Source organism: Lathyrus oleraceus, chromosome 1 (assembly GCF_024323335.1).
Source record: "Lathyrus oleraceus cultivar Zhongwan6 chromosome 1, CAAS_Psat_ZW6_1.0, whole genome shotgun sequence".
Lineage (NCBI taxonomy): Eukaryota > Viridiplantae > Streptophyta > Magnoliopsida > Fabales > Fabaceae > Lathyrus > Lathyrus oleraceus.
In genome coordinates this window covers 152,319,373-152,334,756 of record NC_066579.1, presented here as the reverse complement: position 1 = coordinate 152,334,756, position 15,384 = coordinate 152,319,373, and the positions used below count along the sequence as shown (strand labels likewise).

General features: G+C 32.9%; 1 protein-coding gene across 1 annotated transcript; it reads left to right on the top strand.

Moving 5' to 3' along the window:
• The first annotated feature begins 1,320 nt into the window (after positions 1–1,320).
• Positions 1,321–8,396, top strand: LOC127096603 (uncharacterized). The gene is made up of 6 exons (XM_051035154.1): positions 1,321–1,399; positions 3,818–3,954; positions 4,146–4,358; positions 4,447–4,539; positions 7,345–7,689; positions 8,289–8,396. The coding sequence occupies exons 1-6, from the start codon at positions 1,321–1,323 to the stop codon at positions 8,394–8,396; spliced, it is 975 nt and encodes a 324-aa protein (XP_050891111.1).
• The last annotated feature ends 6,988 nt before the right edge of the window (positions 8,397–15,384 follow it).

Below are 15,384 nucleotides of genomic sequence, written 5' to 3'. Positions count from 1 at the left end.
AAGAATAAACATTATACACTTTATGGGAGAGGGGTACATTTGTTATGAATGGGGGTTGTTCATGGCAAGCACACAATAAAAATATATGCCTCATACAACATACAAGTAGGCAACAGTTATCAATCAATAAGATAAATAAACAGGTATATGATCAAATCAAATAATCTAAGAATGAAATAATGAAGCATTAGACAATGCATGAGAAGTATAGACATGTTAAGCAATCAAACAATAGAAGCATGGATGAAAGAAACAAATATAAAAAATATCAGGTGAATCCGACAGGTGAAACTATGCACACAAAGGATCACTGAATAATTTAATCGAGAAATGATGCGAGGATCAAATAAAATCAAGATGAAAGGCCTCTAATACAAGGCATATGAGATGAACAAGGGAGGATCAAAAGGTCTCTTTAATTGCCCTAAGCAATCCCTTAAGTCAAACATCAATCATAGAAAAGTCAACCAAAAAGTCAAGTCAACTTAAAAATTATGAAATAAATAGTAAATTAATCAATAAAATTATGAAAAATTAAACTAAATAAGGTGGGGTCAGGGCATCATCATTCCCCTAAAAGATTTTAAAAATAATGTGAATTAGTATATAAATTAATTGAAATAAAACAGAAGTCAAAAGAAAAGTCAACCAAGCAAGCTAGGTCAAAAGTAAATCCAAAATAAATTGAAAAATGGGAAATAAAATTCCAATAAAAGGTCAGGTTGACCATGAGACATTCGTCAACCGTCATCCCAAAAATCAGAACCTAAAAATAATTTTAAGTCATGTAAATAAAAATAATAAGAATATGTGTGTCAAAATGAACCATTTGAAATAAATAATTGAAATAAAATATTAACATTAAATAAAATATGAAAACAAAAATTAAATAAATTAAATAAAACATTAAGAAATGTAAAAAGTATTTTTTGATATTTTTATGAACAAATAAAATATTTTTATTAATTAAAAACAAAACAGAAAAATAAAATAAGAAATAAAAAGAAAGAATGAAAAATAAATGGTATTGGAATAATGGGCCAGGCGAGTGGTGGGGTGCGAACAGCAGGGTGGAAAGCCCAGTCCAGCGAAATATTCCAACGTGACACCATAATAAAATGTTTCATTAAATAAACCATGTCACATGAACATTCATCAACCGGTCCAATTTTCTTTAAGTCACTAGCGGACAAAACTGCGGTTGGACGGACACGATTAGAAAACGGACGCGCGATCTGGCGGCTTACATGAAGCCACGTCCCAACTTCTTCCCATGCAAACCAAACCCTAACAACATGCAGCAAAACGCGAAAAACGACAATGGATCCTTTCAAACTTCCAACCAAGATTTCTCACAACTCAGGGCACCAAATGGCATGGTACAAAAAACAGCATTCAAGTATGAAACGTGAGGTTTAACATGGTGTCTTGTTTCATGAAAAATAGTGACTTTAGCATGAAGAAAAATGAACACCAAGGTGGTACCATGGTCACGGATTCAACAGCACACAACATTACACATTCAAACTTATAAGCAATGCCTCATGTTGAGGACTTCATAAATGAACATAGCACAACATCATCATGGAAAATCAACACGAAAATAAGCATGGCATAATGGAATATTATAGGAAGTAAGCATGGAAAAAACAGTGATAACCATAGCATGATCATGGTGAGTATTGATGATAAACATGGATATATGGTCATGAAAATGGAGAAGTAAAGGTACCTAGTGGATGCAAGGTCCACTGCCTCTTGGTGTTGGAGGAATGGAAGAGAGAAGAGATGCTCTTTTGATGCTTGTGCTTGAGGAAATTGTGAAATGGAAATGGAACTTTTGCTTGCCTTTCCTCCTTTGAAAATACAGCAGCCACCACTACTTCAGATTAGGGTTTTTTGATGTTTAAATATGTAGGGTTTGAAATGTTTAATGGGCTTGCAATGTTTGTTTGGATTCATGAACAACATGTGTAAAAAGTGATGCAAAAGGTGAGGTGTATTAGACGATCTAATTGTGGCAAAGCTTAAGTGAGTGAACATAAAAGTGCATGACCAAATGAGGAAAAGCATGTGGCTGGTCGTTTTTGTGGTCTGACTTGGTTGTTTGGCTGCAGCATAAAAACAGTCCAACAGGGTGACTTTGAGGCTATATATCTTGATGTATACATGACCAAATGGCAAGGCAATGCAAACAGTAGAAAGAGGGCATGGAGCTTAACATATTTCATGTTGAACACAATTTGAAATGATGAGTGGAAAGAGGTGAAAAATGTCCATAAATTTTAGGTTCCATAACTGCAAAATGGCTGGGCCAGTTTGGCCTAAATGCTGCCTAAAAATTCAGTTCATGATGCCAACTTTAGATGAGTGCATCTCTCAAACCAATGCTCCAAATGGGATGATTCCAAAGAGGTGTGAAAGAGGACATGGCAAGGTACAACTGTCATAAAGAAAGTATTTTCAAAAGATGCCTTGAAGTGCAAGAAATCTGGCCCATAAGTCTTGACAAATCTTGCAGATTTTGGACTTAGAAAATTTTCTAAGTGTCCTAAAATAATGTCTTACTTTGACCAAGCATAACTTTCTCAATTTTAATCCAAATGAAACAAACTTTATATCTCTAGAAATCCTGGAACAAGAGGAACATCTTTCATGTTGGAGAAAGTTTCAAATGGAGCTTGCATATTGATGGAAAATGGGCTTAAAGTGGGTGCAAAAATCATAAAAACTTGCCCTAAATGGAAAGTCAACTATTTCCAAATTTAGTAACTTTTCCAACTCTTGATTAAATGATGAATCCATGATCCAAACTTGATCAAATTTCACATGTAGGCTCCCTTAGGCATGAATTTTGAGATTCCATTTTCAAAATGTCAGGAGTTGACTTTTCTGGCCCCACAATTGACTTTTCCCAAACTGTCTGATTCCTGATTCCATTGATCAATTGAAGCACCTCTGGCTCAAATAAAGAGCTGATTTTTTGTATGTAGACCCTTGTGGACATATAGAGGGCCATGGAAAAGAGTTTCACCCAAGGAATCATAAATAGACTAATTTTATACCAAACCCTAGTTTTAGGGCATAAACGCTCTAGAACTGATTGCACTGACTGCCAATGGATATTTCTGAGATAATTGTGGATCTTCTTAGGCCAAGATGCCTCTATAATCATGATATGAATGAGCCCCCTTTTCTTCCCACCAAACATTTCCTATTGCAAGTAGCCATGAAACCCTAATTTCTGATTAAATCCAAATGCACACTCTAAGAGCTTTGAATCTTCCATTGATGAACTGGGGACCATAATAAGACATATGGAACCCCTTCAGACCCTTGAGACTTGTATACATAGAAAATGAAGTCCAATTCTCAGTCTTTCTTTGTGTGGGCTCCCTCTGGTTAAGGAGTGGTCAAGCAAACCCTGATTTCCTAAGTCACTAATGCAGTATGCAATGAGTATGACCTAGTATGATGCTAATGTAGTGTGAAACATAATCCCATGCTTCCAAGAAAAATATGAAGGGTAAATTTTGGGGTATTACAATAACCAAACATCCTCACAACCTTCACAACAAAGTGTTGAAATTTCTCATCTTAGAGTTAATGTATCATCTCAATTACCTAACCAAACATCCTCACAACCTTCACAACAAAGAGCTGAAAGTTCTCAACATAGAGGCGGTCGAGCATCTACCCATTATTGACTTGTAGATGCACAAGGTATAATATGTTGCAATTTTATAATCTAGTCGTGTGGTGTATTTTTTGTTATATTTTTGTTTGGTTTTACTCATATAACCTTTATATCTTTTAGATAAAAAGCATGGTACAATTCAAAAATTGTGTTTGAACTGTAAGGATGTCAATGACATGCTAAATAATTTGTGTATTATTGTGGAGTTTGATGAATTTCATTCACCTATTGGAGAGGTTGTCAGTTTGCTTGCTGGAGTATGTGGACTAGTAGCAACGAATAGTCTCTTTTTCCCTATAGATTTTGATAAGTGGTCAGACATGCCTGAGGATTATTTTGATGAATAATGGAAAACCCTTTTTGAGGTAAATTAATTTTAATTTTACATATTTATTGAGAGTTTGCATGTGTAATATTGTATGTGACTAACATTATTTTTATTCGGAAGCCTCGATATTATTTTAAGGTACATGAAGATTTAGCTAAAAGGTATATTGAGGCTTCGATTGGCAAAAAGTGGAAGGGATATAGGGGTAATATTTTGAAAGATAAATATAACCCACTTTTAAGCAAAAGTGAGATCATCAAAAATAGACCTATTGACGTTCCTCTGGACCATTGGGCATTATTTGTTGAGTATCGATCAAAACCAGAAACGATGGTACACTATTTTCATTTGGATATGTATATTGAATAGTTTTTTATATATAATATTTTTGTTATATAAAGTAATAAGTTTTCACTTTTAGGATCTTTGTAAGAGAAACCAACAAATAAGGACGAAACAATTGTTTTCTCATACGTGTGGTGCTAAGTCTTTGGCAAGGAGAAGACATGAGCTAGTAAGTTTAACACTATCTTTATATAAATATTTTTTTATGTTAAGGAATATTTTTTTAGATTATTGTCATACGGTGAACTGACTTTGTGTGCTTTTGCTTTGGAAAGAAAATGTCGCGGATAGCAAGAGTCGCCACCGACTTTTCTTTTATCCAATAAGGAAAGGCGGAAAAGAACAGGAAAGACCTTAATTAGATTTTGGGTTCGGGAGGTACATTATACAAAGGGAAGGTGTTAGCACCCTTTGTATCCATGGTTATCCATGGGCTCTTAATTGCTTGATCACTTATGTTTTTCTTGAAAAGGTGTGGGTGTATTGCTTAGCAAATGTTTTGAAAAGAGAGTTTAACCTTGTAATGATTCTCGTGTGAATGTATACAAAGTATTTATCTCGTTTAATTTTGAAAGCTATTTAGAAAAATATAACTTGGCAATGATTCTAGTCTGAATGTATACCAAGTGATGAATTTTAGTAAATGTTTTGCAAAGTGTGATGTGTGAAAAATGTTTTAGGTTGTGAGTCAGCAATTAAGAGTTATACCTACCCAAGGTCTTTATGGGCATTTCCTATCCTTATGAGGGTAAAATTGTCCTTACTATTGAGAAGTGAGGAGTTTTATCCTTTGGATGTAAAAGAGTCATCGTAGGGTCATCGATTGGTCATTGAAGGCAACATTTGTAAGGATACCTTAGCATTCGAAGGGACGATCATCATTTAACCGTAGGCTACACCGAAGGGTCATCGAGGGACGAAATCATATATTCGAAGGCAACATCCGAGGGACTATGATTTATTTTATAGTGACATGATGAGTTAACCGAAGGGTCTTTGCTAAGTGTATCCCTACATTCGCGGGACATGACCATAATACTGTAATACCGTAAGGCAACAGAGAGAGGTCCAAGATCACATATTCAAAGGCAATATTTTACAATTAATTAGGTAATTAGGATGAACTTCCACATTAAAATCAATACATTAGAATCAGTTAAATAATTTAGGATGGATCTCCATATTAAAATCAATACATTAAAACCAATTAAGTAATTTAGGGTGAATCTCCACAAGGGTATCCCACAAATAAAGTGGAATACCTAGCAGGCCATTTCTTCGGGAGTATGTAAACCCTTACAAAATTCAGCAAACGGGTTAGAATATCGAGACAAAGTGCAATTGAGAATTGCACCACAACAGAAACACAGCAGCAATAATGTCTGACAAAATAGTGCATGATTATAATAAGTCAGATCAGGTAGGCACAAAACAGAAGAGAAAAATTCAGCGACTGTCATGTTCGCTGCTGCCTCGCCTAGCGAAGGCTGAGCGAGTGCTCGCTACATGCTCGCTTAGCGATGTGCTAGCGAGCGACTACGGGTTGGAGTATGACAGCAGTACAATTTCCGGAAGCTGCACATCCTATGGCATTCAATTACAGAAATAACGTGATCAAACATTCAGGATATTCAGGCATAATTAAACTCACATGCAAAATCTAATTACATATCCAACAATTCAATCATGATGCATTATGCATTTAGAGATTACAGATTGGAAGCATAAAACAGTAGTGATGCGCAAACCTGTTTGCAATTGAATTGCAACGTTGAATTGGCAGATCACTTTTGGCATCGGATTGAGTTGGGCAGAGGTAACTTTGGTGCAGATGAGTTAGCCTCCAGGGTTTGCTGTCTATGCCAGGGTTTCTGTCCGTTTTCGTCCTCCCCTGTTCTGACTGAAGTTGGGGTATTTATAATACTCTTTTTATGACCTAATGGGCTCAGAATGAAGCCCAGAATTTTTTGTTATTCGCAAGCTTTGCTAGGCGAGGGGGGCGAAGGAATTGCTCGCCTAGCGAGCAAGCCAGTTTGGGCCATTTTATGGATTTTGTCATTTGTGTGCTGGGTCCTTTTTCTTTTAAGATCAATGCCTTGAAAAATAAGTGGGAGTGCCTTAAAAAATGCCTTGAAATATTAACGGGCAAATTTTGGGGTATGACAATTATCTTTATATGTTAAGTATTATAAATGAATCTCCTAACTTCTCTTGTTATCTTTTATCTTCTTGAGAACAAAACACATTAAATAGAAACATTTAGTATCTTATACAATGAACATTGAGTGACTTTAATTATAGAAGTCAGTGAGGTTTAACAATTGGTGGACTTATAGGTACTAGTGTTTATGGCAGTACACCGTGGGATAAATGAAGTGTTGTTCATGAACATGTTATACATATTGGAATTGGTTAAACATTTCAGTTTTTTATTATAGTTTATTTACATCTTTAATATACATTGCATATGATTTATGTTATTTCTATATGTTGTGGTTTGTTCTCAAGATGAGATAGATGTTAATGGACAAAAATATACGTTATTGGATTAGGTTACAGTAGGATAAATATTGTGTGTGAGGTTGTGCAAATTTATTACTTTTAACTATAAAAGTTTTGAACCCTTGATCTAATCTCATGGAATATTCTTTGAGTTTCACCGGTGGGGTACTTAATTAAACTCTCACCTTATATGCCACCATATTTATATAATCAATTTTTTAAAGTATTAGTTTGATTCATAATAACATTGCATTTTAATTTTTTAGACTATTGAGACTGGTAAGACTATTGGTCGAGGTCTAATGTGGAATTAGACTCACAAAAAGAAAGATGGAAGTTATGTGAATGAAAAATCTAAGGAGATAGGGGTAAATTAATAATATATATTTCTAAATATATTTTAAGTTTATGTTCATTATTTTATAATATATGTAAATGAGTTATACTCATTGGTTATTTGTATTTTATGTAGGAAAAGATTGACACTCATTTAAATAAAAACCCTGAGGCTTCTTATGAAATTTCTTCAAATGATGTTATTGGAAAGGTATTAGGAAGAGAGCATCCTGGCCGTGTTCGAGCAATGGGCATGGGAGTGGTTCCTACCACTGCTTTTAAATATACCACTACAAGACTTAGTGGTATGGATTTTGGTTCTTCAAGTGGTAGTAATTCAAGTGGTAGTTCTTCATTAGTGGAACAAAGACTTGCATATGTGACTGCTCTATTGGAAGCAGTTGTTGGCTACATTAGTGCGAAAGAAGGTGGTACACTCCCTGCAGAGTTAGCTGCCGTACTTGCAAATCAAACACAACAGGTATATTAATTAGTTAATTAATTTTTTACTGAATCTTATGTTTTAGATTTCTAGTTTAAAATCATTGTAGTTAATTTTGTAGCTTTTTCCTCCTTATGTGCTGTTATTTCTATGATTTCGTGTAGTTTTAATTTAGTCACATGAGCACATAACATTTAAGCTATCAAAGGAATAATTTCAACTTATCGCAAACTTCATATAGAATCATGTTTAGTGTATTTTATTTTCTCACATGCAATGCAAATGAGAGTTTCATTAAGTATATATAATACGAAAATCGACACAGATATATGTCAGACTATTCAATTGTTCTATTTGTTTAACTTTATTGTGATAGGGTCATTGATCTCATTAGTTGAAAAAGTGAAGGAAGAATCCACAATTGTCTTCTTCATTCATAATGAAAGTGATTTTTGTCACTTGGCTAAGTTGTTGTTGCTTATCCTCTTTATTTTTGAAACAACAAAGGAAATATATTAAACTAGGCATAAGACATGCCCATGAGCCAAACAAATACACCACCAAGAAAATAGTGATGATACATCCCATTTAATAATTCTAGTGATGTTCTAATATAATAATTATTTTGTTTTTCATAGGCTTCTAAAGCAGGAAGTGAACCTTCATCACCTTGTGACATAAGAAGATCATCAAATGCAAGCAATATACATGAAGAAAATCATCAGAGTCCTTCAAAGGACATATGATTTTTATGGCACTTTTATGAGAATAGCTTAAGATACTGGATAAAAAAATTGTTGATCTTTCTTATGTTTTAATATTTTAGGAATAAAGTGTGAAAATATATCAAACATTTGAAGTTTCTATTCATAAATAGATTGTGAAAAATATATCAAACATTTAAAATTTCTATGTAATTTTGGTAAAGTTAAACAATTGCATCTAATATATATATATATATATATATATATATATATATATATATATATATATATATATATATATATATCAATTAGTATACAACAGAAGCAGGATCGAAATATGTATAAGAAAGTAAAGAAATGGTAGAGAAAATCTAGAGAAGTAGTAGAGAATATTTATTCAAACTTATTTGAAAACTTGATTACAAAAGAAACTTAAATCCCCTTATATAGGGAAGCAAAGGCTTACTATTTAAGCCGGTAACCTTTATCTACAATAGTAGGTAAACTAATAACAAAAAACTTTTACAAAAGAAAATTAAGTGCATACATTTATGCCTAAAGATAAGAGATTCTTATTCCTTTATGATAAGAAGATAAGATTCTTTCTTATCTTTTTCCTTTGATTATTGATTCTTATTTTTTGCTTTCTCTTTTTCTTTCTGGGCCATGGATTGAATCATTGCATCCTAGAAGTCTTTTGTAGTTGGATCCTCTGCTTGGGCTTCTCCTGCCAAACAGTCAAAGTTATGGGAATCAATTGATCCCATGGAAGAGCTGGTCTTCATAGATGAATCCTCATCTCTTGATGCTTTTGCTGGAAAAATGGAGAAGAATTGATTCTTCATATGGTCCAAAGTTCTAACCATGATTTCATCTTCTGGTTCATTTGGATATTTTCTCTGGAAGAAGTTCTTCAGATTTCCCATAGACATTTGTTGGGAGCTTTGCTCTTTGACCTTATTACTTTGGTCTTCAGCTATAGCTGTTTGAATTAAATTTCCTATTTTCTGGACTTCTTCGGAACTCATTTTGTTCCACCATTTATAGAAGAAATTTCTTTCTAAAATGGGTATGTTGAATTTATCTTGAGATATGGTGATTGACCATCTCCATATCCATGGAATCTAAAATTTGGTAAAGAACCAAAATGGACATTGTCCGGTGATTAGATGATCAGATAAAATATTTGCAATGAGTGGGCTATTGTCACACCAGGGATTGTATAAATCAAGTAATTCTTTGGGTAGTATTTCCAAAGACGGACCAAATTTAGTCCACCATTCATAAAACCAATTTGGTATAGGTCTATTAATCATCTCTGTATTAATAGAGAAAAACCAAGAATGCTTATTCTTGGGATTCTGATAATAAAAAGCTTGAGTAAAAGCCCGGACATAGTCCCAGTAATTAAAGTAAATATACTTTCCTTCTGCAACTCTTATTGCTTTTTCACCATTTGGGTTAAGACCCCATTCTCTTGGTAATAGGATTTTATTAATGTGACATTTACTGAAGTTTATAAAACTTTCAGGATTATTATTCTGATAATGGTGAGTAAATGTTACCGATTCGGTAATGGCTAGAAGAATTTCTAGGTAAGGCCTAGATTTCCCATGTAGGCCTGGATATCCTCTTGATTCGAGGTATCTAGTTTTAATAGACCATCCATCATTTGGATTGATTTTGATATCTTCTTCATCAATATACATGATTTTTTCAGTTACTGGATTTTCAAAATAATCCAATTGCTCATGAGGTGGGTTATTAACTGCAATTTCTTTGTAAGATGTACTTTTATTAGAGGAGGAGGAAGGAATATCTTCCCTTTTAGATGAAGATGCAGGTAATTGTTGCATTTTTCTACCTTTATAAATTGTAGTCCAATCCCCTATTAGAGGAATGTTTGGTTCTGGCTGGGGTAACATATTGTTACTCCCCCTTCCACCACGACCATAACCGCGGCCTCTTCCCCTATACGGGGTCATCATTTTTTCCCTGCAAAAATTCACGAGTTAAATAATCAGCAAGTGAATTATTTTCACCTTTAATGTGTTGAATGTCAAATTCAAACATAGATAATTGAGATTGCCAGCTAGCAAAAATTTGCTTAGCAACAAGATTTTTAACATCTTTTTCAATAATTGATTTAGCTGAGCTACAATCAATTTTTAATAAAAATTTCTTATTAAGAAGATCATCTTGAAATTTTGAAATGCATTTTATAATATAGAGCATTTCTTTTTTGATAGTAGAATATTTTGATTGGGCAGGATTCCATTTTCCAGAGGTAAATCTAACTAAAACTTCTTTTGATGTATCAGGTATAATTTGTTTAAGGATTCCTCCATAGCCTAAGTCGGAAGCATCTGTTTCAACAATTTTGAAATATTTAGGATTAGCAAGGGATAAACAAGGCAAACATTTAACTTTGTTTTTAATTCTTTGGACTGCCTGAGAATGTTTATCAGTCCAAGGGCCAGGATTCTTTTTAAGCCTAGCATGTAATATGGCAGTATCTTTTGCAAGATTTTCATAATAATCTGCTATATAATTGAGACTACCAAGAAACCTTTGTAATTGTTTTTTATCTGTAATAATATTGGGAAATTTAGAAGCAAATTCAATACTTCTTTGTATAGGAATTATAGTTCCTTGGTCAATTTCATGACCTAAAAATCTAACTTTTGTTTGAAAAAGTTTCATCTTAGGAGCAGATATAACTAATCCATTATGTTTAACTAATCCTTTGAATATTTTTAAATGTTTAACATGTTGATCTATAGTTTTAGAAAAAACTAAGACATCATCAATATAAACAATTATAAATTCAGTATAAGGATTAAAAATATCATTCATAATATTTTGAAATTCAGAAGGGGCATTTTTAAGGCCAAAAGGAAGGACATTCCATTCATAATGTCCAAAAGGAACAGTAAAGGCTGTTTTATACTTATCAGATTCATTAATCTGAATTTGCCAATAACCAGATTTCATATCAAATTTAGAGAAGATTAAAGCATTGTTTAATCTATCTAAAAGACCTTTTTTATTAGGAATAGGATATCTAATCCATTTTAACACTTTATTAAGAGGTTTGTAATTTATAACAAGTCTAGGGACCCCTAGTTCCCTTTCGGCAGCATTATTAACATAAAAAGCTGTGCAGCTCCAAGGAGATTTGGATTTTCTTATTAAATTTTTCTCTATAAGAGATTCTATCTCCTTTTTGCATAAATCCAAATACTCATGACTCATTTGAGCAGGCCTAGCTTTGGTGGGAATCTGACTTTCATTAAAGTCATCAAGATAAGGTAAAGAAATAACATGTTTCTTTCTATCCCAAAAGGCATTAGATAAATCATTGCAGATTTCATCTCTAAACTGTTGATCAATTAATTTAATTTGATTTTGAACTTCAGGTTTCTTAAGTTGAGAAGTAATATTTAATAAATCTACTTCTTCTTTAAGAAAACAAATTTGTTTTTCTTTTTTAAGAAGAATATCTTTAACTTCATTAATCATCCTAGTATGAGGATCAATAATAAATTCAAAAGTAATTCTTTTGTTATTGATAATGGAGGTAATTCCCTTTTGATCAACATTAATTAAAGGCATAATTTTATGCAGAAAAGGAGTTCCTAATATGATTCTATGAGTTAAATTTTTTACAAGAATAAAATGAGTAGGTAAACAAATATCTTTGTTACAAATATAAGCATTAGACAACTTATAATTGACCGTGAGTTTATCTCCTCCAGCTTGGGTAAGAGATTGTGTGGTTTTATCAAAGTATTTAGTGGGAATAATTCCTTCTTGAAGGCAATTTAAATCAGCGCCACTATCAATAAGGGCAACTTCATTTTCTAATATGAAATTTCTATTAATAACTAAAGTTATTCTAACAAACCATTTTTGAGAGGTCACTTTATCAATGAGAGAAAGGAATTCATCACTAGGTGAAGGATTACTAGTTGAAGATATCTCTTCAACCTTGGAATTACTAGATTCTAACAAAGTGAGTCTTTGAGATAAACCATAGTTTTCTCTTTTAATCTGAGATATCTCATTCTTTAAGAGGTTTATTTCTCTATTTAAATCCATAATAGAAACAGGAGTTTCACGGATGTTAGACTGTCGAAATCTAGACAAAACCTCACTTAATTGGTAAGGTGATTCTGTAATAACAGGAAAATCTTTTTTAGAGTTTTCTTGTATTAAGACCTCAAGCATTTTTCTTTTTATTTCTTTATTAGAAATAGATTCTATAGCTTTTATAGCTTCGTCTTGTTCTGAGGTTAAAACATTTAACCCATTCATATCAACAATTGATTTCCAGTAATCTAATTGATTACATTTACAATCATTACTGTCAGAATATTCAGAAGAGTATTCAGTAGAGGATTCATAAATCATATTAATATCCTCTTCTGAAGAATAATTTTCAGAATCAGAATTGAGAAGTAGAACCTTTTCTAATTGAGAACGCAATTGTTCATCTTCTATCTCATTAAGAGCTTTTTTAGTCCAACATTGGTTGGCATAGTGACCATGTTTGCCACATTTATGACACGTTATGTCAAGTTCTTTGGCTTTTCTTTTACCTTTAGGGTCAAAAGATTTTTCTTTAGGTCTACCTTTATTAAAGTGACCCCTTTTCTTATTCTTATAAGAATTTTTATAAGAATTTTTTGATTTATCCTTATAAGGTTTATTGCGGAAAATTTTTCCTTTTTTCTTATTATTATTATTATTATTATCTGGAGATTTTCCAAGATCAAAAGCAAATTGTTCGCAAAATTCGCCAAGTTGGTGTTTCTCCGAAAGCTTTTGCTTTTTAAGTTGATTTCTAAGCTTTATGTCATTACATAAAGTTAATCCTTCATTAACACAAGTGCTAATTATATGACCATAAGTAAGGTCAGAATAACTTATATTTATCCCATCATTTTTCTGTCTTAAAGATTGTCTAACCTTTTCAGAAAAGAAATGGGGTAATCCATCAATAAATTTTGCTTTCCAATGCAAAGAATTGGGATTGTTTAATTGATAAACTCTTGAAAGAAAAGTATCCTTATACCATCTAAAGTGGGTAAGAGAAGGGCACCTAAGGTTTTGGAGAAGTGTCTGGATTTTTTCTCCAATAGGGACATTGGTTCCTACAAAATGATGTAAGATGGAGAGACACAGAGTATACATTGCATCTTCTTCTCCCGTGGTAGTCGTAGCCAAAGTAGTGCTTCTACTGGTTTCTGGCTCGACCTTAATGATTTTCTTATGATTAAGAATTTCTAATTTCTGAGATTCGGTGAGATAATGATCCCACCAGCCTCTAAGTTGGCCAACAAATCCTGTGGTTATAAAGGATGCTATAGAACTATCTGAATTTCCATGTTGCTTGCAAACAGTAGAATACATGATCATCCTATGGATTGTATCTATAATCTGTTTGTCATTAAGATCGTCAACATTCCATTCATAAATGGCTTTTCCTGAATAAGAATTCTGGAATGGTTCAGATTCCTCAAAGAGAAAATCTTGCGGTGAGGGGCGCTTGTAATAATACTTTTCTATAGGCCTAGGAGCATAAACAGGGTTTATATTATTAGTATTATTAATGTCAAGGTTACTAATGTCTAAATTAGCAAACATATCAGATAATTTATCAATATGTTTTTCGTTATTATCCTCAGAATAATCTTCATGGGACATAACTGTGATCTTAAGACCTTTTAACTTTTGTTCTAAAATACGAACAAATTCTTGACCTTCGGTTTCTATTTTAAATCCCTCTATGGAAACAGGAGGTTGAACTATAGGAACATCCGAAATAGTGGATGTTGACATCTGGTCCTTAGGTTTATTTATGAGGTCAATAATGATATCTTGACGTGCTATTTGTTTTTCTAAAAGATTTTTTATGGATAATAGATCTTTTTCCATAGAGATAAATTGTTCTCCTAAGCAAACAAGATAAGCATTGGTATAATTTTGAGACCTGATGACGGAATTTAATTCCTTAAGAGTAACTTGATTTTGTTCAACTCTTTGTAACTGAAGGTTGAGGTAAGGGGTAGCTTCAGTATTTTGACTCAAACTTATCGTTTGTTCAGGGGGAAAAGGAGCTTCCATTTTTTCTCCTCTAATATTTTCCCAAGGTCTTTGTAAAACAAGGATTTCTTCTTGTTTTTTACTTATGAAATAGTTAACAAACCATTTTACAAAAGGAATGAAATCCTGTGCAAGGTTCATTTGAGTGTAGTACTCATCTCTAAATTGAGATAATTCGGTTTTTGAATTTTTAAAAAAAAACCATTCTCTGAATTGAGTATATCTCTCATGTTGAAACTCATCATTGATGAGTTGTCTCATCTTGCTACCAGGGGAGTAATCTAACATTATAACTGGAAATCCATGTCTGACGGAGTAGGTGATTCTACTCTTGGAGTATTAGGTTTTTGATAAATTCCTTGGGGAATTCTATTTTCGCTAAGTCTTATATTCTCAACGACCTCTATTTCTTCTCTTGTTTGAGAAGTAGAAGGTCTAGGTAATTGGCTAGAAGCTGTGAAAAATTCATTAACTGAGTGTCTAGCAGATAGAGATCTGGGTATCCTAATTATTCTTTTAGGAGTGAAGTTTATTTCTAGATCTCCTTCAGTAGTTTGAATTATTTGATCTATATCCCTATTAAGGATAGGTTCAGGATCTATTTCTTGGGGAAGAGACCATGTCTCTGGGAAGTTTATTTCATCCCATTTTATCAATCTGTTGGTTGCAACATTGGAAGTTAACAAATTGGTTTGAACCAAAGTAGTAGTTCCAGGGAACGCTAATTGTTTTGCTTTGGGATTAAGCGTAGTAAGAACCTTATAGTAGATTCTATAGCATATTGCTATGATTTCACTTCCAGGTTTGAAATTGTAACCATTAGTACGAACAGTTAACTGAATAGCATCTAATAAATTCTTATCAGATAAAGATAGAGTTAAATTTGGTGAGACATCATAGTAAACTGGTCCATGACACAGAC